Below are 26,810 nucleotides of genomic sequence, written 5' to 3' on the forward strand. Positions count from 1 at the left end.
CTAATTCCCCACCCCCCCTCCTCCTAGTTCATTTCAAAGAGAGATCTGCATACCACAAGATTGCACCAATCCAAGTTGGAGGCCACAGGAGCACAAGTATCTGTCACCAGACTGCATTTCTCCAGATTGTCTTATGAATGTGAGCTGATTAAAGAAGCCACTTGCACCTCGAGTGATACTGATGGATTCAGAAGCACCTCCAACTACACTATATACTCAATTATAAGTTGATCTCATGTATAAATTGAGGGCAGGTTTGGGGGCCAAAATGATGGATTTTGATATGATCCTTGGATAAGTCGAGGGTAAAAAGTAAGGCCACGTAATAAAGGATGTAAAGGATGATGCAAAGGAAAATGATGCCCAGAACTTAGAAAATTCCAGCAGACATTAATTGGATGGTTCCACACACACACACACAAGTTAAAGTACAGTACTTTCACTGACCCATGGATAAGTCGACCCAATTTTTTGGGGCCAATTTTTTGACTAAAAGTTCTAGACTTATAGATGAGTGTAGACAGTAATCATCTTCCTTCAGAGAGGATGCAATTGCTTTATGAACAGCTGTGATAGTCAGCTTGGTGGACAAAAACCACCTCTTAGCACAGTAAATGTTTGTGGATTTGGGCTACTGCCTCCTTTCCTCTTGGGTGATAACCCTAGTCTCCCCCCCACCCCATGGTTGTTTCTTGATACCAGGTCTACTGTTTGTACAGCAACTAGCTGTCCAGCGGCATTTACATCAGCTGCACCCAGCTCTTCCACTTCGCCTCTCATGTCTGAGTACAGCAGTGGCAGCAGCCCAGGCCAGCTCCTCCGTCTCACCTTATAGCAAACAGAAGGCTGGCTGCTTGGTTGCTGCTCCTAGGATGACTGGGTGAAAAGGCAGCAGCAACTGAGCAGCCAGTCGAGCAGCAACCGATAAGCCTCCCACCAACGCTGGCCTTGAAGCAAACTGCTCAACCAGCTGCTTGGTCACTGCTCCCTTTGCATCTGGTCACCTTGGCTGAGCAGTGACTGAAAAGGCTCTCACCCATGCCAGCCTTGTGGGAGAAGCTGGCATGGGTGAGAGCCTTCTCAGGCTCTGAAAGATCTCGGTCACTGCTCCCAAGGTGACTCAGTGCAAAGGGAGAAATCTTTCCCTGGTGAGGAAAGACTCTCAGTCCTTCACCAAGGTGGGCAAGGGCACAGCTGGCTTCCCACTTTTTTCCCTGGCAAGGAAGGACTCTCAGTTTGAGAGGTGGAGATGGACTCTTTCAAATAACTGACCCTGGATACTCATCTCCCTCCTTTGTTTCTTCAGCTACCTCTTCTCTCAGCCTGTCCAATGAAAAAAAGCAGGAGCAGCAACACAGTTCCAGCCTGCTCCAGTAGGATCCTGGGCAATGTTAATGTTATTATTGCATTCCCATATCATATTATCATAGTGGTTTACATTGTATTATGTAAATAATAAATTTATTGTCTATTTAATGGATTTTAAAGAAGAGCATTTTTGCTCTTTTAGGGCCTGAACAGACAGGCCAAAATAAAGCTGCTTCAGGTCACTTTGGAGGTATGTTGTTTAAAAGATGCATGTGTCCTAAGAGGCCAGAAGCCATTCCAAAACCACACTCCAGACCTAAGGACTGAAGCACAGCTTCGGTGCAGCTTCTGGCCTCTGAAGATGCATGTCCCATTTAAACAGCATACCTCCAAAGTGACCTGAAGCAGCTTTATTTTGGCCTGTCTGTACGGGCCCTTAATACCAAGAAATTTCAGCCTTCAGTCCCTATTTCTCCCCCTCATATATATATCAGCATGAGAACCAGCATGGCATAGTGGTTTGAGTGTTGGACTATGACTTTGGACACCAGGTTTTAATTCCCAGCTTGGCCATAAAATCCATTGGGTAACCTTGGACAAGTCATACTCTTAGCCTTAGAGGATGGCAATGGCAAACCTCCTCTGAACCAGTCTTGCCAAGAAAACCTGATGATAGGGTCTCCATAAGTCTGAAATGACACACACGCATCTTTATCAGTGTATTATACACACTGCTTATGATATGTATAATAGGAATGTCTGAATATATCATTAACAATTTCAAGGTTTTGTTTAAAGAAATGTACAAGTAGACGTGTATACATTATTTTGTTTTTGATCTCCTTTTTGTCACACATTCATAACACTGTGGAGTATTTCAGATGAAAGATAAGGTAGAGGCATGATTTCACTGGAGTGTATTTTTGCAAAGAGGGCATTGTAACCTAGCAACTGCTTCAGAGCTGATTTAACTCTTTCCTGGGGGTTAATGAGAAACTTTTCTATACATCTAAACAATAAAATGATGATTTTATTAGGATGATGTTTGATTCTAACAATAAAACCAACAACAATTTTTTAAAAATTTTGGTGGTGCTGATAGCGGTGATGAAGTTTGGGAGACTCGTATTTAAGCCTGGATGTTTGTAGGCTTGAGAGCTGTCTGTTTTCATTTATTAACATGTTTTTAAATTAAATTTTATTAGTTTAAAAAGAAAAATACACTGCATTAATTGACATATATACATCTTTCTATATTACAGTGATATGTTCATTTTGTATAAATCGACTATTCCAAATAAATGTATTTAGCATTTATGTCGACGATATTAACCTTCTAATAGGAAAAAAAACACCCTATAAAGGGTGATAATCATTTTCTTCTCATTCTATATAGTTTTATTTTCATGAGTGTTTGTATTGAGTTCAAGCTTTGTATTTTTTGAGGTAATCAAAATAATTAATATGACTAAGTTAATTAACGTGTTTTTCAGTGCAAGCTGTACAAGGATAGATGTCCAGAATAAGTACTTGAGGACTGATATAGTGTTAATAATAATAATAATAATAATAATAATAATAAATTTGTCACCAGCAACAACCGTTCCACCATCCTGCAACAGATGGAGAGATAGAAGTGGGGCTATTCCACCAGCCTCTTGAAAAACCCTTTCTTCACCCCATTCTCTCCCGTCTTTTCTTTTTATGTCAGGTATTCTTGGATTGGAAGACTGCAAGCATGCCTTGTCTTGCTTTTAATTGAAAGATATAGCCATGTTAATCTGTATAATCAGTATGTAGAGAGATCTTGTAGCACCTTTGAGACTAACTGAAAGAAAGAAGTTGGCAGCATGAGAGAGGCATTAATGCATCTGAGGAAGTAGACTTAAGTCTACGAAAGCTCATACTACCCACTTGTTTCTTTTAGTTAGTCACAAAGATGTTACAGTACAAGATCTCTCTAATACTTTTGATTGATTATATGTAAGCCACTCTTTGAAACCTTTTGGTTGAGGAAAGTGATTTAAAAATCATGCCTAAAAATATTTCCTACTAGGTGGCCTGGCTTCACTGGTGAGGTACGTGACAATAGTTATGTACCTTTTCCTAAATTTCCATTCCAGCATTTATGCTAATCTGACTGTATGAACTGACACTGCAGTCTTTATATGTTTGGGTAATGTGCCAGGACCCAACTCTGACAGCCCTTTGGACTTAGAGGTTGACTGCCTCATTTAGGTCCTTTCCCAGTAATCTGTAAAGCTCAGCAGCACTGCTTGATTTTTGTTAGATGTTAAGTCTCTGAATATTGGACTGAACTGCACTCTCTTAAGCACTTAAGATCAGATGGGATAACATCAGTAGAAAGAAACAGGAACCAGAAAGCAAGTGGAGTGAGATGGTGCTTTTATTCTGTGCATCAGATGCCGTCTCCTCTTGCCGTTGTGATTTCCAAATTGCCTTGGCCAGCTAGTGCCTAGCGTGAGCATGGTCCCTGCATGCATTCCCTCCCTCCCTTGTTTCTCTTGGCACTCCTTAAGCTCCGTGGCTTGTCTTGTGGGACCTTTCCAGCGTAAGCGCTAGTGAAAAAAAGGAAAGGAACAGCTCTGATTTCTCTATAGCACAAATTGAGCATGAAATGGGTAGTGGGGAAAAGGCTAACAGGGCTACTAAGCGAGATCTCCATCCTTATTCGTAGGCACATTCATCCAAAAGAGCATTAGAATTGGGAAAAGGGGCGATCAAGCGGAATGTGGGGATTTTAATTTGATTTTACTGGCTGCCGTTCTTGAGTCTCGGAGCTGATGCCTGGAAGGTTTGTGTGTGTGTGTGTGTGTGTGTGTGTGTGTGTGTTTTGAATTAGCTGCTGGGAAACTAAGGACAGGCTTGGACCTCTTAGGCCTTTGACTAGGGCTTCTATCCATGGAAAGAATCATTCATTGTGGGAAGGGTAAGTGTAGTCTGGATGAGCAGGGATCATTTTTAAAGGCATCTTTTCAGACATTTTGAAATGCACGAGACTGTAACGTTACAGATGTTTGGATAAGTATTTTGAGCATGGCAGCATTTTCAGGTGATTATAAATACATTTCTATTAACATTGTTATATGCAGGTTTCAAATATAACAGCAAGAGATTTTATATGAAATGTTTGCAGAGTGCAAAACTGGGGGATGTAATAAAACCATCAGAATTTTCTCTCTGTTCACTCTGAGGAGTAACCTCTTGAGAGTCTAATATACTGGTAAGTTGGGTGCGTACAACTTAGTTACAGTAAATTTTAGGTGCAATTGCAAAGCAAATATTATAGCACTCCATATTCCTTTGAACACTACTTTAATTTTTTTTATATCTTGAAACAAAACCAGAAATAGAAAGATATAGCAGAACAAAGAAGAAAACAGAATTTTTATATTTAATTTTACTTCTGTCCGTGGTTGATTGTTGTGTATTAAACCTACATTGAGAAAAATGACTTAGTACCTGCTTCCTTCATTTCAGAGCCCCGTGTGTATCTGCAAGTGCCATTACTACTATGTGAGTAAAGTGTTCATGCTCACATGGGACTTCTTAAAAGCAAGGCATGAGAAAACCCTGATGTATACCTTGGTGTTTCTATTGAAAATGAGCTTTAATTGATACAGTTGTTGTGGTGGTTGTTGTTGTAAGCCTTAAAAGCATATCTGACTTGAAGTGACTCTAAGGTGACTCTGTCATGGGGTTTCTTGTCAAGATTTGCTGAGATTCTTTTAAAAAATGAAATTTATGGTGAAGGAAAAGATGTACAAGAAGGGATATGAGATAGTCTGACTTCTTTTTTGTAGATTCTGATTTTTTTTTCCGTTTAGAAGTAGGACATGGATATGTAGTCTAAAGTTTGAACAAGGAATTCATTGATCATATATGAACTTTGTCTTATCTAAATTGTCTTGAAAGATACTCTCCAGTGCAACACAGTGCTGATAAGTTTGCAACCTCTTTTTGGGTCCATCTTTGATAATAAGAATTGTGATTTTAATGTATAATTGTTGTTACTGTGTATTGTGTTTTTACTTTGTACTGTTATTGTTGTAACCCGCCTTGATCTACGGAAAGGCGGGCTATAAATAAATATTTTATTTTATTATATATTATTTTAAGAAAAGGTATTCATCACCAAGATCTAGTTTTTAATTTCCATTTTGAGCCTACTTTCATGTGATTTTAAAGTTACTTTCCATAATTATGATGTTAAAGACTTACTTAAATGGATAATTGGAGAGCATCTACTTAGAAAAAAGTGTAGTGAGACTTTGGTTTCTCGTGGCAAAACATATGTAGTTTTTGTTTCCCATCAGTTCTATTACAGTTGAACTATCTGTTCTACAAATCCATGACATACTTTCCTAAGCAGAATAGATGTACTGACTCAGCCTGTGTGCAGCTGATGTAGTTTTGAATGCATTTCTTCACCCCAATAAATTTTTTACATGGGGAAAATGAGTACATCAAGGAAAGAAATTCTAATTTTGCCTTCTTGCTTGTGTTTCTCCCCCTTTTTGCATGAAGAAGTGTTTAAAATACTATGAAATTCCCTCTCCATCTTAACAAAATCAAGGAGGTGCTTGCATAAGGAGACTTTCCCTAATTTGTGTATAGAAAGTCTTTGCAAAAAAGATGGTTTTTTTCTGGATTTATTTACTGTCAGAGAATTAGGACCAGCTTCAAAATAGCAAAACCTTTCTGCAAACCATAATGCTTTTGACAAGCCTGACATAACAACAAACCATGGTTGGTTTGCATGGTTATTTTTCCAGGCTCTCCTTCCTGTTGGGGCACAATGCTTCTGTTCTGAGTTAGACAAATATCACTGTTATTGCTGTTCCAACAAAAGTGAGGCTTGTACTCAAAATGGGGCCTAGTTTGACAAACCGCCAGCTGCAGAGTCTGAATAATAATAATAATAATAATAATAACCGCACCTTTCCCTACAGATCAAGGCAGGTTACAATAAAAGAAATAAAAATATGTAGCACTATATAATAATCAATACATAACCCAACAGAAACAAAAACCAGTTAGACAATCCCCACCCCTCCACTAACAACAAAATAATAGCAATCAAATACAAATTACATAGTTAATATAATTAAATAATTATCCATCCACCAACCATGGATTATTCCTAATCAGGAAAGAAACCTTTAATATAGGAACTTTGTAGACCATATGGATTTTATGCAGAAAATTTCAAGATTCAGTTCCTAGTATTTTCAGGTGGGAAAGATGTAGGTCTTGCCATTTGGTGTAGACCAGAGTTACAAAACTTTGGGGGTCATGGTTGGAAATTTTGTTGAAGTGTGATGGACACCTTCATAAACAATACTGCATATGCATGAGAATAAATGCCAGTGAATACATTTGCAATCTTACATCCGAATATTCCAGCTTCTCCTCTTCTCTGTCCCGCTAGTCACTAACTGCTATTGCCACTCATGTTTTGTTGAGACTATCCTGCTTCCCCCATCACTGCCTCCACCCCAATACTTGACTAGACTTATGTTCTTAGGAGCAGCAACTGCTGCTGCTACACATCGCCACATTTCAGGAATTGCTGGAGTGGAAATTTTATCATTGCACTCCCATCATTTTCCCCCTGCCTCCATCCCTCTTCTCTTGCCAACGTGCCTCAGACAAACACCAACTCCTGCAGTATAGGAAGGTGCTGCTGCTGCTGCTTCTGACAGCCAAAGCCTAGCTGAGTGTTGCATGCAGCAGATGAGGCAACCAAAAACTCACCAAGTGCTACCAGAAAAAATGATCTGGCTCCCATCAGCCTCCTGGCAAATCCCCTCCCACGCAAGCATCCAAGTTCCAGTGAGTTTGAATCCCACCCTGTAATGTTGTGTTGGGCAAGACACTGACAGTTCATCTTTATTAGGGTCATCATATACTATCCAGCAGAAAAGACAGGTTGAGAATGTGTCAATCAACCTTCTGGGGTTAACCATGCTTTATGCATATCTGTGTATAACTGAAGAGCAAGTTCAGGTAATGTCCTGTTGAGGGCTTAGAGTGACACTTGCAAAAAGTTCCTATCAAGGGTCTATCACAGAAAGTCTTTGAATGCATTTTGTAATTGTATAGGGCAGCCAGCGTTAATTTTTAAATATGCAATATACGATGGAATCAACAAGCAGTAGTGCAGGTTGAGTATCCCTTATCTGCAATGCTTGGGACCAGACATGTTATGGATTTCATATTATTGTTATTGTTATTTGGATTTTGGAATATTTGCATATACAGTCAGCCCTTCTTATACACACATTTTTTATACACAGATTCAAGCATCCACGGTTTGAAAATGTATAAACTTCAAATATCAAACCATTATGTCATTATATTTAATGGGACTTGAGCATCCAAACCCCAGCGGATAACAAGGCTCCACTGTACATAATGAGATAGTCTAAATACAAAATTCATTTATGTTTCATATACATCTCATACACATAGGTGAAGGTAATTTTATAGACAATACTTTTAATAATTTTGTGCATGAAACAAAGGTTGTGTATACAGAACCATCAGAAAGCACTGTCTCAGTGATCTGTGTGAACAATTGTGAAGTATTTTGGACTTCGTTCTGGATAAGGGATGCTCAACCTGCATTACAGTGGAATCCATACAGTCACTCCACAAGTGTAATAATCAATCACTTTTTCTTCCAGAAGTGTTCTTTCTAATCCTCAGTGTTATTTTGTCAGATCCCGTTGCATAAAAGATAACCAGATCATAATCTCTTTTACAATATAGTTCATTGCGTGAATTTTCATAGTACAAAATAGTTGCTCTATATCCTCATACATAATTAAATATCCAAATCTATTTCTTCCAATAAAAAACTTATTATAACATGTTAAAGACTCTAGACTTATGCTACAGAGTATCATGTTGTGTTTTTATATATATATATATATTCAATTACATTGGAATTTAGAACTGTTTTATTATTTAGGGCCTTCCAAGACAACTTGCTATATAATGAATAGTGGATAGTTACATGAGGATTCTCATAAATATTCATGGCAGACTGCACCAATGTTCCTTTGCAACAATAAAAACTAATGAAAATTAATTAAGTTAAATATTTTGTATCAAACCTGGGGACATTTATTATTATTATTATTATAAATTGTTTGACTTAAATTTAAATTTCAGCATTAACAATTGTAACATCAAATTTTAAAGTAAGTTATTAATTAATTAATTGGGAGACTACAGTAAAGAATCAACAGACATTACGTTTCCTAGCTGATTTGCTTATTTCTTCCATTTTTGAGAGGTTCCCCCTTTTCTTGCTTTTAGTTATTCAGACTGAATTAGCTACATTTTATCTTATAAGTTATTAGCTAAATACATAGATTCTTTTGTATACTCTTTTCTAGCTGTGTTTATGCAAATATTAATTTACAGTATTTTATAACTAGGAATGTTATATTTAGCTTTGAAGTCTTTGTTATGCTGAGATTGTTTGATTTAGCAACCACATTTATATAGGGTTTTGTGATAAAGAATGGTTTCAGTGTGGTAACAAACACATTCTCATGTTACTCAATATAAAGTGCACCTTGAAATGCATTGGAAATTGGAATTAAAGATCCTATTTTTGTATATTCCTGTTAACTGACCTGGTATTTCTTTCTTTCTTTTCTCCTTCCTTCCCTCCTTCCCTATATTTCTTCCCCTCCAAAAAACTTGCTTTGCTTCTTGGACTAGCTTTCCCTTCCAGAGGAACAGAATGAAATAACAAGGAATGGATGTGAATCCAAGGAGCTTGTCTACCTTGTACAAATCTCTTGTCAGGTAAATTGTATGCATTTTCTTCTCTTTTTGCTTTTATGAAACATCACATGAACGACAGGCTATTTTGAAGCCTCTCATTTCTCTCTCATATTTTCCACTGTTTATGTTGTGGGGTAAAGGAAGCACTGAGCTTTTAATGAGAGAACTGGGGTTTTAATGAGAGAAATACTTACGAACAAGTACTGTGTTGGTTCCAATAACATTTATTCTGGAACAGCAGGTCCATCTAGATGTGTATTTAGATATGTGTTCCTGCATCTTTGTGTACATATGGAGTAGGTTTATTTTCATTCCTGAGCTAGCCAATGAAATGATGATTGAGGAATTAGCGGTGTGTTGTACAAAAACTATGGTTGGTTTACTTACTTTCAAAGGAGGGAAAGTAGAGTGTAACTTTATTAACTGAACTGAACCTGCCAGAATAACCTTTCAGCTAACCAGAACTCCATAACCAAAGCATCTCACACATGTCTAGGAGCTAAATTAAAATTAGTGTCAGCATTAATTATTTAGTGTTAGGGAACATGGATACACTATCTGCATCTGTATCTCTTGCAAAATTCAAAATTCTCTTCCTGCTGGAAATAAATTAAAATGTTGTAACAATTATTTCTCAGTATGCTTAGCAAAGTATGCTTGAGAATCAGCTCTGTGCAGCTCTTCCATGTTGAGGATTTTCCCCTGCTCTTGAGGTCTAACATGGTCAAGAGACAGGTGGTCACCATAACATGCATCCTGTCCCATGGTGAGGATATCTTCACCCCGACACATCTGGAGACCCCTTAAGGACATAGCCAATATAGCGCCGCCTATGGTACATCGCTTACTATCCTGGGATCTGCGTACTTACTCAAACATTTTTGGATGTTCGAGGCCTCAGGAGGCATCTTTGAAGCACCTGTTATGGAAGGTCCTCCTGGTTATAACCATTAGACCAGATATCTGAATTCGGTGCACTGTCAGTGTTCAAGGAACTACGTATCATCAGACCAGACTCGATTCTGCAATAAACAGCACTACCTTCTTTTCCAAAGTAAAGTTGCCATACCACCTTTCACAGCATGTGACGCTGCTGCCGTTCTGCTCTTGGCTGTCTAAGGATCTGGAGAGGATCTGGCATACACTTGATGTGTGTAGAGCCATGATGATTTATCCAAAGAGGACAAGGAATTTCTGCACATCAGAGGCACAGTTTATCTCCTTCCAACCATGCTTCTTGGAGGGGGGAAAGGTGACCACTTCCACACTCAGCAGATGAATCAGAGGCTGCATTGCCAACTGATATCAAACGTCGAATTTGAGCCCTTGGAGAAAGTAATGGCTCATTTTACCAGAAGTTCAACCACTACCGAGACTCTGGCCACCAGTGCGTCCTGGCAGAGATCTGCAGGGTGGCCATGTGGAAATCCCCATCCACATTTGTCAGACATTACAAGCTGGATTCTTTTCAGTTGGAGGAGGCCTTTGGTAGGAGAGCCCTCTAACACATGGTTCCAGGTTCCTCTATCAGGGCACCAGTGTACCCTCCCTAACCAAGGGGCTTTGGTAAATCCCACTCTAGAAGGTGTTCTGAACATCTCTCCTGGGGAAAAGAATGTTGGTACTTACCTGTTATAGCATTTATTCTTTTATAGCGTGATTTGTATTAATGCAGTAATAGTTTAATTTTGTGTTAATGCTCAGGTTTTGTATGTTTTTAATTGTATTGTTTTAAATTGTGAGCCTCTTTGAGTCCCAATTTTGGGGAAAAGATGAAATAATCATGATGACGATAATAATGGTGGTGGTGGTGATGATAGTAGAAATACGCACACATACATGCACACATGCCACTGTTGCCTTAGGATAAGTTCTGATTTTCCACTTTTATGGTACAGAGTCAGGATGGTGATGCAGTAACTGATGTGTGAATATTTCCAGCCAATTGGCTCTTGAAACAATCATCTCTGTCAGTACAATGATGAAAGGAAATCAGTGCGAGATCATAACATTCAAATGAGCTAAAATATTGGGTTTGTTGGAATCATTTATGAAACTTTGTTCAAAAGTGAAGTAAGGCTGCAGAACAGTGTCATTGTTCAAATCAAGCCCAGAAGTTAGCTTATTAGCTTGGCCTGAATCCATGTACTTTTCATTAATTCTAGATGTTTAGGGGCATTTTGTTGCAAACGTGAGTGGTGTTGTGGAAAGCAAAAGGAATGAGTCATACCAGTAACTGCTATTTAGAACTCTTGGACTGGAAAATTTGTTGCATTCTCTTCACTGGGTAGCCTGTTGAAAGCACTTTGGTTTGTCAACTCAATCTGCAGCAGATCATCAGACCAAAAAAGCAGCAGAAAACCAAAAGCACTACACCTACAATTTGGCCAACTCACTGATTTGGCTAAATTTATTTACTTATTATAGCCTGGAAAAATTCCCTCTCCCCTTGAGAGGGGTGCATAATGCATTTTTTTAGATGAGGTTTGTCCTTGTTGTTAAAATACTGCTTTATGTACAACCAGAGTTTCTTGAACAGATAGGAAAGACAGACTGCCCCTAAAGGATGGGCTGGTGGCAGCTTGTTTCCCTCCGGAGGGACGCCTCAGCAGCCAAACTGCCCGGCGTCCCTCCACCCCAAAAAGAACCTGGAAAAAACAGGGGCGCCAATGATGCACTCATGATGTAAGCAATGCACAGCAATGTCTATATGCTGCACTTCGCTTACATCATGATGGTGGCGCTCGTGTGGACACGATGCTGCAATGATGTCGCCGACATGATGTGCTAGGGTTAGGGGCCATACAGTTGGTGCATGGCCCCTAACCCTAGTATCGGCGGTGGCACACCACTTTGGGACTGTCTGTGTCAAGCCTTAGAAAGGTTTCCCCTCCCCCCCCCTCCGGTGTCCTTTTTTCCCTACCTTCTCCACTTAATAAAATAATAAAATAATAAAACTTTTATTTATATACCACCTTTCCTCCAGATCAAAGCAGTTTGATTCTCCAAACGATGGCCAAATAATTTACCTTTTCAAGTTGCTTGCTTTTCCTTTGGTGAAGGGAACAGGTGAGTTAAAATGTAAACTAGAAGTCTGTTCCTGATCTCCCCCCCAGGTATAATCCCTTGTGGGCAACAACTGCTGAATTCTGCTTTGATCGGTTGAATTGGGTTGGAAATGTGTCTAAATGTACATACAGCCACAGATTAATGGAAATATCATTTCTGCTAAGATGGGTTTGGAAACATAATAGGCTGGAGGTGACTTCTTCCAGTAATTAAGTGGCTAGGCATTTGTATCACAGCTCCCTCATGTAGTTGCCATGAGTGTAGTTGCCATGAATTTCTCCATGTTTCCACTTTCTCACAGATGAGCATGCAGTGTGTGGGTGTGAACAAAACGTCAGCTATATTTTCTTCTTCATGCAACTCATATTTTGCTTGCAGTTGCTAGATATGTAATAACTCTCAATTTTCTAAGCTAAAGTCCAGGTGTAGTTTAATCTCCTTGGTTTTCTCTTAAGAGTATTCCATTATGCTTTCGGCTACAAGCCCACAGCAATTTTTGTACTTAGATTTGTTCATGGCTGAATACATCTCTGCTCTACTCCTCCAATGGAACATGTATAAAATTTCCATGTATATACATGGAAAATGCATTACTCACATTTTTACATCAAGTGTGTCTCGTTTCTTCTAATAATGTGATCTTGACATTCAGGTTGTTTAAAAAATTGTTTTCATTTACGGAAGAGCTGATAATGCCATTTTATTATCAATAACCATATCAATTTTTTGCTAAGATTATCATAATCATATCATGATGATATGAGGATAGTAATCAATAATATAGAATCATAGAATCATAGATTTTTATAGGGGACATTTTTATCGTATCAGTAAAGTCAAAACAAGGAGAGTCTTTTAGCTTTGTCCCACTTTGTGTATCAAGTCAAATTTTGAACAAATTTTATGTTTTTGGCTGGTGCCTTGATAACAGTTAACTCCTGGAGGGTCAGTTAACACCCGCAGCTGGAGTAAGTTAGAAGTCTTTCATTGTTCTTACTGTTAGTACATTTATTGTGTATGTGTTTATTAATGTATGTAGGTAAATAGTAATTGGATATTTGTTTTTCCTTTCTCCCCTTTTTCCTTGTGTGTATGTATCTTAGATTTTAACAATAAAGTTTCAATAAGTAAAAACAAACAGTTAACTCCCATACCAGTAAAACATGGTATGTAGAGAGATCTTGTAGTACCTTTGAGACTAAGGCCCAGTACAGACTGGTGCCTTGCGCCATCCTGGGGCTGATTTTAGGGCTTGAGAGAACGGAGTGTCCGCATGCTCCAAAGTCATACCACATGCCACGGGTGCCATCATGACTCACCTTCATCCACGTGGGGGCTGCCATGATGATGTACGCATGGTGCAGCATCCAAATGGCACTGTGCCACACATATGTCATTTGTATGTATGAGGGCTCCAATGGCACCCCGAGCGCATCCCAGAAATAACCCTCTGGAAACAGGTTCTTTTTATGCTTTGCGGAGGCTGCACTGTTTGGTTGCTGCAGTCTCCATCCCCCTTTCTCCCCGTCTGTTGAGCTGCAAAGTGAAAGAAAGAAGTTGGCAGCATGAAGTTGGCCAAGTCTTTGTCCACAAACGGCCATCATCAAAACTGGACTTGCTATTTCATTTCCATACCCAAAGGATTTTGAATTTGGATTGACATTCTCACATACCTATGGCATATATATATATGTCTGTACCTTACTTCTACTCCACCAAAAGCATCTAAGGAATAGACTGAAGTCTGCGAAAGCTCATGCTGCCAACGTCTTTCTTTCAGTTAGTCTCAAAGGTGCTACAAGATCTCTCTACATACTGATTCTACAGACTAACATGGCTGTATCTTTGAATTCTACTACTATGGAAATCAGAAAAGCATAGTAGGTTATAAATATTCAATTACAACATTAATTTAAAACATCAGTTACAACACTTTAAAAACAGCACATTATTAAAAATACAGTACAGCTGCCATACTTGCAGGACCAATTGTCCTGGTTTATCTTACTTGCAGTCCATCGCTGTTGCCACCACCAGCCATGCTCCTTCCTCACCTTTTCCTTGTAGGAGGTGGCAAGGGAGGGAAGGAAGTGGTGCGCCAACTGGCTCCTCTTTCCTTTCTTCCCCTTGCATGTCTGTCCATCCTCACCTGTTACAGGACAAGAAGGATGGAAGCTGCCTCCTTGCTGCCCCCACTTTGCTCAGCAGCCAGCCAGCCTCAGCATCTACCTTGACTCTAATATTCTCAAAAGATCATTTTCCCCTCTTGATTTCTCCTGATTTGTTTGAAAAGGTCCCCTTCAGTGCTATTTTGAGGCCTGAACAGACAGGCTAAAATAAAGCTGCTTTGGGACACTTTGGAGGTATGCTGTTTAAATGACACATGCATCTTAAGAGGGCAGAAGCAACGCCAAAGCTGTGCTCCAGTGCTTAGGACTGGAGCATGGCTTTGGCGCGGCTTCCAGCCTCCTTGGATGCATGCATCATTTAAACAGCATACCTCCAAAGTGACCCGAAGCAGCTTTATTTTGGCCTGTCTGTTCAGCCCCTAGATCAGTTCTTGTTTGTATATTTGCTGGTAAATCAAAATGCCAGCATTAGCTTCTGCTGATCTGTTCTTAATTTGTTTTGTCTGAGAAATGGCACCATGGTTGCTCAGATAGTTTGGTGTAGTCATTGTGTATAAAAATCAAGTTATACAATCTGAGAGAGTTTCATTCTCACAGTCCTTCTGTGCATTGCAAATGCCGATCCATATGGGTTTCACAGAATTAAAGCTTCTTAAAATTTCAGCTAAAATGTAAAGTCTCTTAAGTATGTTGCTTTGTGATGGATGGTTTTAGTACTGTAAATGGATAGCAGTTAGTTCCAAGTCATTGTGCATCTAGATGCAGTTTTTAATTCAGTAGCATAGCTTAAATGTAAATGTATTCCATTTACAATGAAAGAGTCCTATTGACATAAGAGAAAAAGCTAGTCTGATCACATTTAGGACCCAAGACTGGGAACTACTGCAGCATATTATAATAGATGTAATTGGGCTACAAACCAGTCCCCAGTTCCATTCTTGTCACTATCATGAAAACAGATTGCCTTAAACTACAGTCCTCATCTGTAGTTTGGATAATACTGCTTCAACTTATAAATCTGGTCTAAAGAGTACAATAATAGTATGTGTGTGAAATGGTTTGAACACTCTAAAGCATCCCCATAGTTTGTATTTGCAATTGGTATAGATTTTCTGCTGCTTTGTTAAACATATAGTTTATTGCAGACTTAACTGCGTTTTTCTTGTATATCAGCTTGTCTAAGAGTTGGGCTTGGTGTAAATCTGGAATAGGAAAGATATTTCCTGTATATGTCTACTAATATGTCCAGGATTGTGTGTGTTGTCCATGCCAAATTAATTATTTTATTTTATTTTATTTTTATCCCACCTCTCCCTCAGGATTGAGGTGGCTTACAATATGTTAAAATAGTATAAAAATATATCATACATAATAAAATACCCATTGATCTCTCCCTCCCAAAACAGCACTCTAATAAAATACCCTTAAAAATATAAGTAGATAGGTGCTGGAACAGAATTTATTAAATATATTGCTTGAATCGGAAACACCTGTTTTGTGAGTGAATTGGAATTACTTATTAAGATAAAAATCATAACGATACGAAACAGCATCCATCATTTCTCTTTCGTTCATTTCCATTCACATCAGCACAGGGAGAACTCCAGTTGATTTCAGAATAATGGCTAAGCATGCCTTGTATATCCGATGGCAAACTCCAAGGAAAAATTTCCCCTCAAAGCATAGCTGAATGAAAAGCTGTGAAGTAGCTTAAGAGAATGTCCCTCTGACTTGGAACGGCTGGATGTCTGCTGGGATGATTGCTGTGCAGCAAAAGCTGTCAGGTTGCAAAATCAGCTCATTTGAAGTGGAATAAAATAGGTCTGCTCACATTTCAAGCACACTTCTCAAATATAGTAGGAGCTTAAATAGTTTATCAGGGTATAAGCCGCCAAAAAGCTAGTTTCAAGGCTGAGCAAAATAGATTTTAATATCTTCTCCAATAAATGGAGAACTGCACAACACTAGGAAAAGTAGAGCAAATATTTTAAACTGAAAACACTGAAAATATACATGGCAAAATACAAGGAGCTTGACTTTTTCACTGAGAGTGAAAAGTATCATTGGATAGTTTGACTGAATTTCATATGTATTATATGTGTGTGTGTATGCTTTCAAGTTGCTTGTCAGCTTATGACAACCCCACGAATTTCATAGGGTTTTCATAGGCACAGACTACTCACAAGTGGTTATGCCAGTTCCTTCTTTGAAATACAGCCTACAGCACCTAGTATTCATTGGAAGACCCGCATCCAAGTACTAGCCAGAGCTGACTCTGCTTAGCTTCCAAGGTCAGAAAATATCTGGTGCCTTAGGGGTGAAACAGATGGGGAAAATAATGTGGCTTACAGCATTTATATGGTGGCATATAAATCCCTTGCTAGCCTCCAAAGCAGGTGAAAACAGAAATGGAGCTGTTCTCTGCGGCTAAAAACTGGAGCAAAAAGAAGCCAGAACATTCCACCTTAGCTCAGAAAATGTGCATCTCCATGCCTGCATATAAACAGCCCAGTGCAGAGAGGTGCAGCAAAGCAAAGGAAAAAAAGAAACACAAAGTGTGACAACTTTCAACTATACACAAACCAGCAGTCCAACCAGGGGGCATGGGGTGAAGGGGGCATGTGGGGGGGGGGGGGCTCCATGCTTATGCTTTGCCAATGTATCACACACCGATGCACCAGTGTCCTGTAGTGTTTGAACATCGCATGTGCGAATGTGTGGCCATCCAATAGGATGGCATCTGGGCAGACATGGATGTACTCAGAGGTTTCAGGTGGTGTGTTTGTGCAATAGTGCGCATGCATGGTAGTGAGGTGACTAAAAACATTACCCAGTGCAGTAGCACAGCTACACATTACACTGTGAGGTTTGCCTGTGGGTATTGCACCCACCTTGGGAAGATCAAGCTACTTTTTCCTGCCTATCTGCTCTGGCCCTTAGACCCTCATATATTATATAGTTTGGTCTAAATTAAATTGAATCAATGGAACTGATGTAAGGGTTGCCACATTAATTTCCCATTGGTCAAGTGGACCTACTCAGTTTAGTCTTTCTGAATCGGCCTCCTTTCCTGTCTGTGACAATCTAGTCATTTTGCTGTACTTTTTCATTGGTGTTTATCACACGGGGGAGAAAGCGTCATGCTCCCATTTTTTTTCTATTACCATTGCGCATTTGCTCTGTATTGGAATAGCGATGAAACAGTAACGGGAGATGATCACACCTAAACCAAAAACGATGCAGTTCCATTTTAATTACAGAAGAATAGCGCTTTTAGTGTACATACCTGAAGTGTTATTTGCAGTGTCTGCACATGCGCATAAAAAACCTTGCTGAATCATCGCGTCCCCCCACCCCCAGTTTAGCTGTGATTTCACACTTCCGGTTTACCTCTATTGCAGACTTCCAGTATTGCAGACTTCCTTAGACAGTGTTGTTGAGGGACGGAGGATATTTTTGGGATTATTTCGGAGATGGATACTGATACTTTGGAGTTATTGGTATGTGTCCTCACACTAATGGTGAATTGTCTGGAAGGATGGATGGGGAGGGAGAAAGAGAGAGGCAGCACCAAATAGCAAGCCAGGAATGAAAGCGCAATTGCACAACTGTGGAATTGAAGTGCTTTGTAAGTACACACCTGTGCTGATAATGTTTCGTTTGTGCTTTTGAGACGGGAACATGACACTTTGATAACTTGTTGACAACGCCATCATTCCAACATCGTGTGATCATCTTCACCTCAATTGCACAATGGTAACAGGAAACAAAAGGGGGCATGACGCTTTCTCCTCCATGTGGTAAAGTCCATTGTAGCAGATTCTGCTTGAGGCCATGAGGTTCTGTTGGTTGTCTATAGAATAACTTACATGGGTATGGCCAGGACATTTCACCTTTAGAGTGAAGGGTTCACTACTGTTGATCCAAATACATGTAAGGCCATAACTCATTAGAAATAACTCCCTCATAGATCTTGCTGAGGGATGTTTTGAATCTCTCAACAAACTCACCAGAAGCAAGTGATGTCATTATTCAATAGATGATTTATAAGAACAATGAAATAGTCCCTGCTTAATATATATCTGACTGTGCACACACAATATATCTGACTGTGCACACACAATGCCACATTGCTTCTAGCCGGGAGTGTGACATCTGTGGGTCCAGAAGGTCTGTTCGCTGTTCTGCCATTACATCTTTTCCAGTGACTTTGACTCAGCCTGTTTTCTGTTTTGAAATGGAACTATGTTGTTAGTAAAATAATGTTATTGGCATTGATGGCTTCAAATAGTTGTGGGGTTTCTATATAAATGGTGCTCTGAAACCACTGCATGTCATGGAAGTGGGCTTAAAGTCTTTCATATATGTTGGTCGTTGATCCAAAAGTTACTTACAAAGAGCTACGGTTTATTTTGGTTAGCATTTTGATTAATTTGATGTTAAGCATTTCACCACGTTCTGTTATTTGTGCTGCAATATTGCTCCATGCTGTAGATTTATATCTGGTAAATCTTGCCAAGAAAACCCCACGATAGCTTTATCTTAGGTTTGCCATAAGTCAGAAACAACTTGAAGGAACATAACAATTGCACACAAATGTTCAGCCATTTGGACCACCACTAATTCTGTTTTCTCCTTTGTCCCCCTTCTCTCTGACCTCCTTATCATATATTCTACATGAGGATGTGGCTGATAGTGATTTGTTTAAATTACAAGCTTAAAGAGATATGGTAATCTAATAAAATGTTGAGAGAAACAAATCCCTTTTCAACTAGCAAGAGGCTTAAGCTGTATATTTTCCATCCTGCCATTCAAAAATTCATTTCATCAAGGAAAAGAGTTAAACATTGCTGGAGACTCTTTATTATTATGCTGTTACCTTTTTATAGGATCTTGTTCCTCTTCAGATTCATTTAATAATGTCCACCAGAAAACATACTGGTGAGATATTTATTAAATAGATTTTGAAAGACTGGATTATGAGGAACTGTTGAGGTGGAAAAGAAATTGATTTCAGCCATGCACACACAAGTGTTTTACTGTTGCCAAGTGTCTTGTTTGAGTCTGTTACACAGCTATCTTTTGGAAGACTTTATATGGTCTTTGCTCCTGAATGAATAGCTTTATTAGTTCTTTGGGTATTGCATAGCAGGTTTTACCTCTGTACTTGGAATCCTATAAATCCTTTTGATTATTCTAATGGTTGTGTGATATGTATACAAACATTTGGATAAATATTTTTTTGCATTTCCATTATTTTTACACACGCGCACTCCCCTATTTGTATATATGCATCTCATGAAGTGGACTAGGTCTAGAAAAGCCTATGCTTGGATTTTTTTTTCTTCCCAGTTAGTCTCAAAAGTGCTTCATTGTTGTTGTTATGTGCCTTTAAGTTGACACCAACATTTGACAACCCTATGCAGTGGACCCTTGGAATCTGAAAGTTTGGTTGCAAGACCCTCCATGGATACCAAATTCCATGGATGCTCAGATCTTATTATAAACAACAGGGTAGTAAAAGGGTGTCCCTTATATAAAATAGCAACAATTGAGGTTTGCGTTGGGGAATTTTTTGTGTGTGTGAATATTTTTAAGCTCTGGATGGTTGAATTTGTGGATATGGAGGGCCATCTTCAGTTCTCTCTAAAGATGCCAGCCACAGATGCTGGCAAAACATCGGGGATAAACTCTTCTAGAACATGGCCACATAGCCCGAAAAACCCACAAAAATCTATGTAATAGTGTTTTATTCAGAGGATGTTTTCCATGGCCTTCCCCTAAAGTTGAGAGCACATAGCTTGCCTGGAATCACACAGCAACTGAGCAAGGATTTGCACCTTGGTCAGCCGCAGTCCAGCACTCAAGCCACTAAACCATGCTGGCTCACTCACAAAGAGGCTACTGAATTCCTTTTTTGTTTTTCTGTTTAAAACTTAATTTGGATTTGGACAGTGTCTGGATTCGGACAGTGGTTTTGCATTCATTTAGTTTAAGCTTACCAAACGTGAACCTAAAACTAAGCCCAGGCTGAAGTTCTGCAGATATTTCTGAACTCAAACAATTAGTGGTAATAGTTTGGACTTTGTGTTACAATGTGAGATGGCTTGTTTTTTTCCCTTTCATGCTGAGTTTTACACTTCTTGATACTATCCAATAACATGAAATTAGAAATAACATTGGGCAAATACATACAGCAGGATTTTATCAGGATCTCAATGTGTTTTGATTAAATTTTAACGCTCTTTTCCACTGTGACTTGTAATAAAAAGGTGTAAGGTCATGCTTACAAAAACAGACATATGGGAATGTTCAAGCAGCTGTAAATGCCATGCTGAGATGAGGTCAAACATTATATACTAAGTTTATAATATATAGTATTATTTAATTGCTAAGATTAAGTTATAAACTTAGTATCTATTTATTTGTATTTATATTTATAAGTTATAAATTTGTTATTTTGAGTACTTTTTATTTTAATTTTTTTTAATCCATCTTGCTTGGAGGGGCATTCCAAAGCTTTGGGAGTACTGTATACACTCATGTATTGGTCTAGAAATTTTAGTCAGAAAAATTGACCGCAAAAACCTGGGTTGACTTATCTACAGATCAGTGTAAGTAAGGCGGGATACAGACTGCCCCTTTCCCTGATGGATCAGGGCCTGAGCTGCCACAGCGGCAGCCCCAGAGGCCCCGATCTGCTGCTTTTCCAGGCCTTGGGGAAGCAGTAAAAAGCTTCATGCCCCAAGAACACCCCAACAGCGGTGGGGAAAGAGAGAAAGGGGCCGCTCAGCCCCTTTCTCTTCTGTGTCGCTGGCGTGGCCATGTAAAGGCTGCGCCAGAGATACAAGTGGCAAAAGGAGCTCCGTTTCAGAGCTCCTTCCGGCGCCGCTGAAAGGGCTCCACAAGCGCGCTGCTCCGTTTGGAGGTGGCGTGCGTGTGAGGTAATCATGGTGGCCCCTGTGTGGATGAGAGGCCGCCATGATTACACCCCCGTCATGTCCTAGGGTTGAGGCCAATATGGATGTTGCGTCCTCGGCCAACCCCTAGCATGTGACGGGGGTGCCATATCTGCCGGTCTGTACAGCGCCTGACTTATCAAAAAAGGAACCATTTCTTTCTCTGAGTAGATGGCACAAAGCAAGAGCTTAGTCCATCCCAGGATTACTTAATAAAGCATTGGTCCTTCTAATGTGTCTTTTGTGGTAATCCTTCTGGCCTTTTTGAATATCTGGATGGGAAAATGGCAGCAATGGCAGCTCTTTGGTGCTTCCCCCCCAAAAGGAGCACCAAGAGAATTGAGGAGTCAGTGCTTCTTTTAGGTTTTCCTGGGATGAGCTCTTGCTTTTTGCCACTTGGAGAAAGGGATTCCAGTGATGTTATTGCATCAAAGAGGAAATGGTCAATAAAGAATTTGAATAAGACATTTGTGTATGTTTGTCATCTTTTTTAGGTTACAATCAGACTGAGTTGTCATAAATACTGTAATCACTGTTACATTTCATTTAAGGCATCATTCCTGCCATTGCATTATAGAATATGACTATGTTGAATGTTACAGTTTCAGTAGTGACTTTCATAAGGATAGAGCCTTAACCTCTGCACCTCTTTAACAGACTTGGTAATAATTAACACACGTAAGAACATCATGCTTCTAAACCATTTAATTTAGGGCCAAAACACAGGGCCCTGAAGGGGTGGCTTGATGCTGCCCTTTTGATCACTGGATCGGGGCTGCAGCAACTACATGCTGTGGCCCCAAGCCGGCTTTTTACGAGCACAAAAAGGAGCAGCGGAAAGACACTCCGTTTTGTGCCAGCAAAAAGCTAGTTTTTCCTCCGGCTTTGCAGCACTCCTGCGGTATGCGGTGTATGAACACCGCATCACCAGAGCGCCACAAAGTTTCATGATGGCTTCCAGTGATACATCGTCCAAATGACATGCCTCCAAGATGCTTGGAAGCCACCACAAATGTGCCATCTCTTTTGTCTCATAGTCTTTTATCTACCATAAACACCATCCTCATCAAGTTCTTCCATAATTAAGGCTCCTGCTGGTATTGGGTCCTGGTTTTTCTGAGTCAAAATTCCAAGGGAAGTATTTGAATGTTTTATGTATTGTAACACATATGTTCACAGCATTTTTAATATATATGTATGGTTTCAAAAGGTATCTGAAACAATATTTAATGAAATGCTTTTCTGATGCAAAACCCCGACTGTTTATAGAATCATACAATCTAAATGTTGGAGGGTGCTACAAGGGACATGTAGTCCAACTGACTGCCATGCAGGAATACATAACTAAACCACTCCTGAAAGATGGCCGTCCAACTTCTGTTTAAAGTCCTCCAAAGATGGAGGATCCACCACCCTCAGAAGCAGTCTATCCCACTGTTCTAGTCTCTGGAGCAGCAGAAAACAAACTTGCTCCATCTTGTACATAACAACCCTAGAGATACTTAAAGACAGCTATCATATTTTTTAAAATGAATAACGAAAGAGGATGCAATGTTAAGTTAAACAGCTATACAGTGGACCCTTGTTATCCGCTGGGGTTCGGTTCCAAGATCCCCAGTGGATAACAAAATCTGTGGATGCTCAAGTCCCATTAAATATAATGACATAGCAAAATGGTGTCCCTTATAAACAATGTAAAATCAAGGTTTAATATTTGAAATTCATACTTTTTTTGAACATTTTCAAACCATGGATGCTTGAATCCGTGTATAAAAAATCCATGTATAAGGAAGGCTGATAGTACAGTAGCAGTCAAGTTCATGAAATTGTGGATGAAATGAGATTTCATACTGAGAGACATCACAGTACAGAAGAAGCTTAGAGATGCTGGCATTTGAATCGATATACAATGGCTAGACCAAGTCAGGCAATGTATCAACTTGACATCCCTGCACCATTCCTTGCTTGCCTCTGCTCTTCCTGCCATTGTCTAAATCACAGTGATTCGGCAAAGAGGCATGGCACACCTGGAACATGTGCCTGATTTCCTAGCAGCATCACACTTCCATGGGCTACCGGCAGTGGAATTATGATGCAAAGCAGCAGTAGGATTTTGCTGCAGTGGCAAAAATGTCAGTGGCACAATAGAAATGTGCTGGGGCAGTTATGTCTACATAAGTGGTGAGAAGATGGGCCCCTAGAACATTCCGGAGATGCACAACTTAACCCCAGCACTTGAGTTAGATGGACCAGCTGTCTGTTAATGGTAATTTTTTTTAAAAAATGGATGAAATGACTGTAGAAACAAAGATACAGTGTGCCCGCACCATACGCGGCTTCCAGCATAAGCTGAAGCCACGTGAGGAGAAAAACAATGGCCTGTGCCACTGTGTCGCCACGTGCATGCACCCTATTGTTTCCAATGGGATGCAAGCATACACATATTTTCCTATATGTGGGGGGATCCAGAACAGATCTCCCCGTGTAAAGGAAGGGCCCACTGTATAGCCGCGTTAGTCTGTAGAATCAGTATGTAGAGAGATCTTGTAGCACCTTTGAGATTAACTGAAATAAAGAAGTTGGCTCATGCTGCCAACTTCTTTATTTCAGTTAGTCTCAAAGGTGCTACAAGATCTTTATACTGTAGAAACAAGTCAGGATCATTTTATTTTAGGCAGATTTAACATTGGCTGATAGCAAAAAAGAAAATCTGGCTGTCTGAGTTCAAAGTTTTAACTATTTTGCTTAGGAGAGCTGACAGCGCCTTGTCCTTTGTTTCCACTAGTAACAGTGTTTTATACTGCTGGTCACTGAAAAATGAATTGTGAGGGAATATGTAGCACTTCAGTGATTTCTTCATCTGTCTGCAGGGTAAGAGCTGGATTGTGAAGCGGAGTTATGAAGATTTCAGAGTGCTTGATAAACATCTTCATCTGTGTATTTATGATCGGCGATTCTCCCAGCTCTCGGAGCTTCCCCGCTCTGATGCCTTGAAGGACAGTCCGGAGGTAAAATACCAGTTTGTGTCTAGTTCTGAGAAACTAGTTAATGATCAGAGAGAATGGTACATCTTTAATTTTTAGAAACTGAATGTTATCATTTTATTTATTTCTTAACTATATGGGGAATAATGCATTTCTGTATAACTGGAGGACTGGAGGCAGAAAAAAATGTTAGGCAAGTCATTAAATCTACTGAAAGAGAGGGTTGTGTTGATCATGGTTTATATTAGAATTTAATTAATTTTCAGTGTTTGGATATTGTTGGAAGTTCCTTTGTTTTTCTGTAAGAGATGAAAAATAAAGACTCCATTGTGTAAAAGGGACATATATTTTCTTAGGCATCAAAGATAGCTTGTTTTACAAGATTTTTTTTCTCATATAACAACTGTTTTATAACTGTAGCTTTCTTTGATTTCTGTATTCCTGTGGCAAATGGAGGGGTTTAAAATTTAAGGTGAAGGAAAGTGTTGATAGACGAATCCTCTGGCCTGATAACTTGATTTCCCCGTTTGATGAATCAGTACTTTTAATTAATGCCTCTGGTTTTCTAATACATAGAATTGTAGTTGAGCATAAAAATGTTTTCAAGTCTTCAGCAGAATCATACTGTTCCTTTCTAACTTTTTGTAGTTGGTCACCCAGATGCTGATGGCTTACCTGTCACGACTCTCAGCCATAGCAGGCAACAAGATAAATTGTGGACCGGCCCTCACATGGATGGAGGTACTCTAGCATGTACAACATTGTGCCATTTAATATGAGTGCTGGTTAGCATCTGCAGCCATACAAGTTGGAAATAGAATGTGAGAATACAGTATTAAATGAGAAATCCCTGCTGCTTGCTATTTCCTAGTATATAGTCATCCCTTGAAACTTGCAGGGGATCCGTTTCAGACTCCCTGCAAGTTCCAAAACTTGCACATGTTCAAGCCCCATAGGCTTGAATGGGGTGTGCACCCCATTGAGGTTAATGGCAGTCGACCCTCCACAAATTTTCAAGTCTGCGGATTTCAAGTCCGCAGACTTGTAGGGGCAAATGTAGTTGAAAGGGACCGTGTAAATTTAAAACGGAATATGTAGATATTCCAGATATGTCCAATTTATTCTCCTCTTTCTTTATGATATGCATTGATATACAGTATTTGTGGGGGATCTGTTCCAGATTCTGCCCCCCCCCGTGGATACCAAAATCCAGATACAGTATGCTCATGCCCCGTTGTCCTCAATGGTGGTGCGCCCATGCCACCAATGCCACAACAGTGACAACAACAAAATATGCAGTAAGATCTTGGAACATCTTTGAGACTAACTGTGCAAAATAAGTTGTAGCATAAGCTTTCATGGTCTCTTTCCTCAGATGCATATATTGTTATTCATAGTAGAAAAAAAAGCTCTGATCCATAGAAAGTGATAGTATCTGTGGCCATTCTTTTTCTGTTTTTAGTATGCAGTACCTATGCTGTGCTTGTGCACTCGTTTTACAGGGAGCCCTTCAAGCTTTGCTGCCTTTGCAAATCAGCATGAAATCCCACATTCATGCAAACACTTAGTACAATAAATCTGCAGAGCTGCTTGTCTTCAACTGCCTCACAGTCTATCATGTCATTTTAACAGATTGATAACAAGGGGAATCACCTCCTAGTCCATGAAGAATCTTCCATTAATGTTCCTGCTATTGCAGCTGCCCACGTTATTAAGAGATACATTGCTCAGGCAGCAGACGAACTGTCGTTTGAGGTAAATATTTTAAAGGAATAAAATTTTCCTTATAAAATGGAGAAAGAAGAATTGTTACATGTTACTATATGTGCACATGTTTGGGATTTAGAGACCAACTAGAAATAAGGGTGGACACATAAGCCATCTGTGCATCCAGGGAGAGCCTGTTTGGATGCCCATTACATATACCAAATCCTAACCCTGACAGTTACATTCTTGTAGCAAACAGCATGAAAATTCAATTTTGAAAAGTCCTTTCCTAGTTATTCTTGGGTCACACACAGATGGAAAAAAAAACCTCCCTCCATTTGAGTAAACTATACTCATTAAAAAGTAAGTTAGATAATGGACACATGTATAAAGATTTGTAAAGCACTTTCCCCATTTAGACATGACAGCAAGTGAGTCATTGTAACTCCTTTGGTCATAATAAGATGATTATGCGTTTCATTTTCCTTTTTGGTCTCAGACTTCATCCTGGTAGCTGATGGGGGACTGAAAATATGTCCCTGGCTGTTTATGTAAACTTGATCCATTCTAGCTAATTCCTAGGCGAGGTATCACTAGGGGGACGCGGGGGTGCAGGTGACACCATAAACAGGGGTGACACCACTGCTCCCCAAACAGCTGCCTTTTATTAGAAACAGGCTGTGTCCTTGTCTCCCTTTAAATCACTGAAGAAGTTGTATGAGTGGGTTGAGGTTTAAGTGGGAGAAAAAAGAAGAGGTCGCGGGTTTTGAAATAAATGTTAATGTTTTTCTTTAAAAAATTATATCTTGCCAAATGTTCACGTAATGTTT

At 39.5% G+C, this 26,810-nt stretch overlaps 1 protein-coding gene across 3 annotated transcripts in view; it reads left to right on the forward strand.

Annotated features, from left to right (window-relative positions):
* ARHGAP32 (Rho GTPase activating protein 32) overlaps positions 1 to 26,810 on the forward strand; it is a 253,163-nt gene that overhangs the window by 144,555 nt on the left and 81,798 nt on the right. For all 3 annotated transcript variants that reach the window (XM_089537644.1, XM_089537645.1, XM_089537647.1), the window contains exons 5-8: positions 9,067 to 9,153; positions 24,160 to 24,297; positions 24,922 to 25,014; positions 25,906 to 26,028. In XM_089537644.1, coding sequence (XP_089393770.1) covers positions 9,067 to 9,153; positions 24,160 to 24,297; positions 24,922 to 25,014; positions 25,906 to 26,028 — 441 coding nt within the window. The remainder of the gene's footprint in view (positions 1 to 9,066; positions 9,154 to 24,159; positions 24,298 to 24,921; positions 25,015 to 25,905; positions 26,029 to 26,810) is intronic.

Source organism: Sceloporus occidentalis, unplaced genomic scaffold (assembly GCF_023333645.1).
Source record: "Sceloporus occidentalis isolate IW3139 unplaced genomic scaffold, rSceOcc1.0.p SCAF_9, whole genome shotgun sequence".
Taxonomy (NCBI): Eukaryota; Metazoa; Chordata; class Lepidosauria; order Squamata; family Phrynosomatidae; genus Sceloporus; species Sceloporus occidentalis.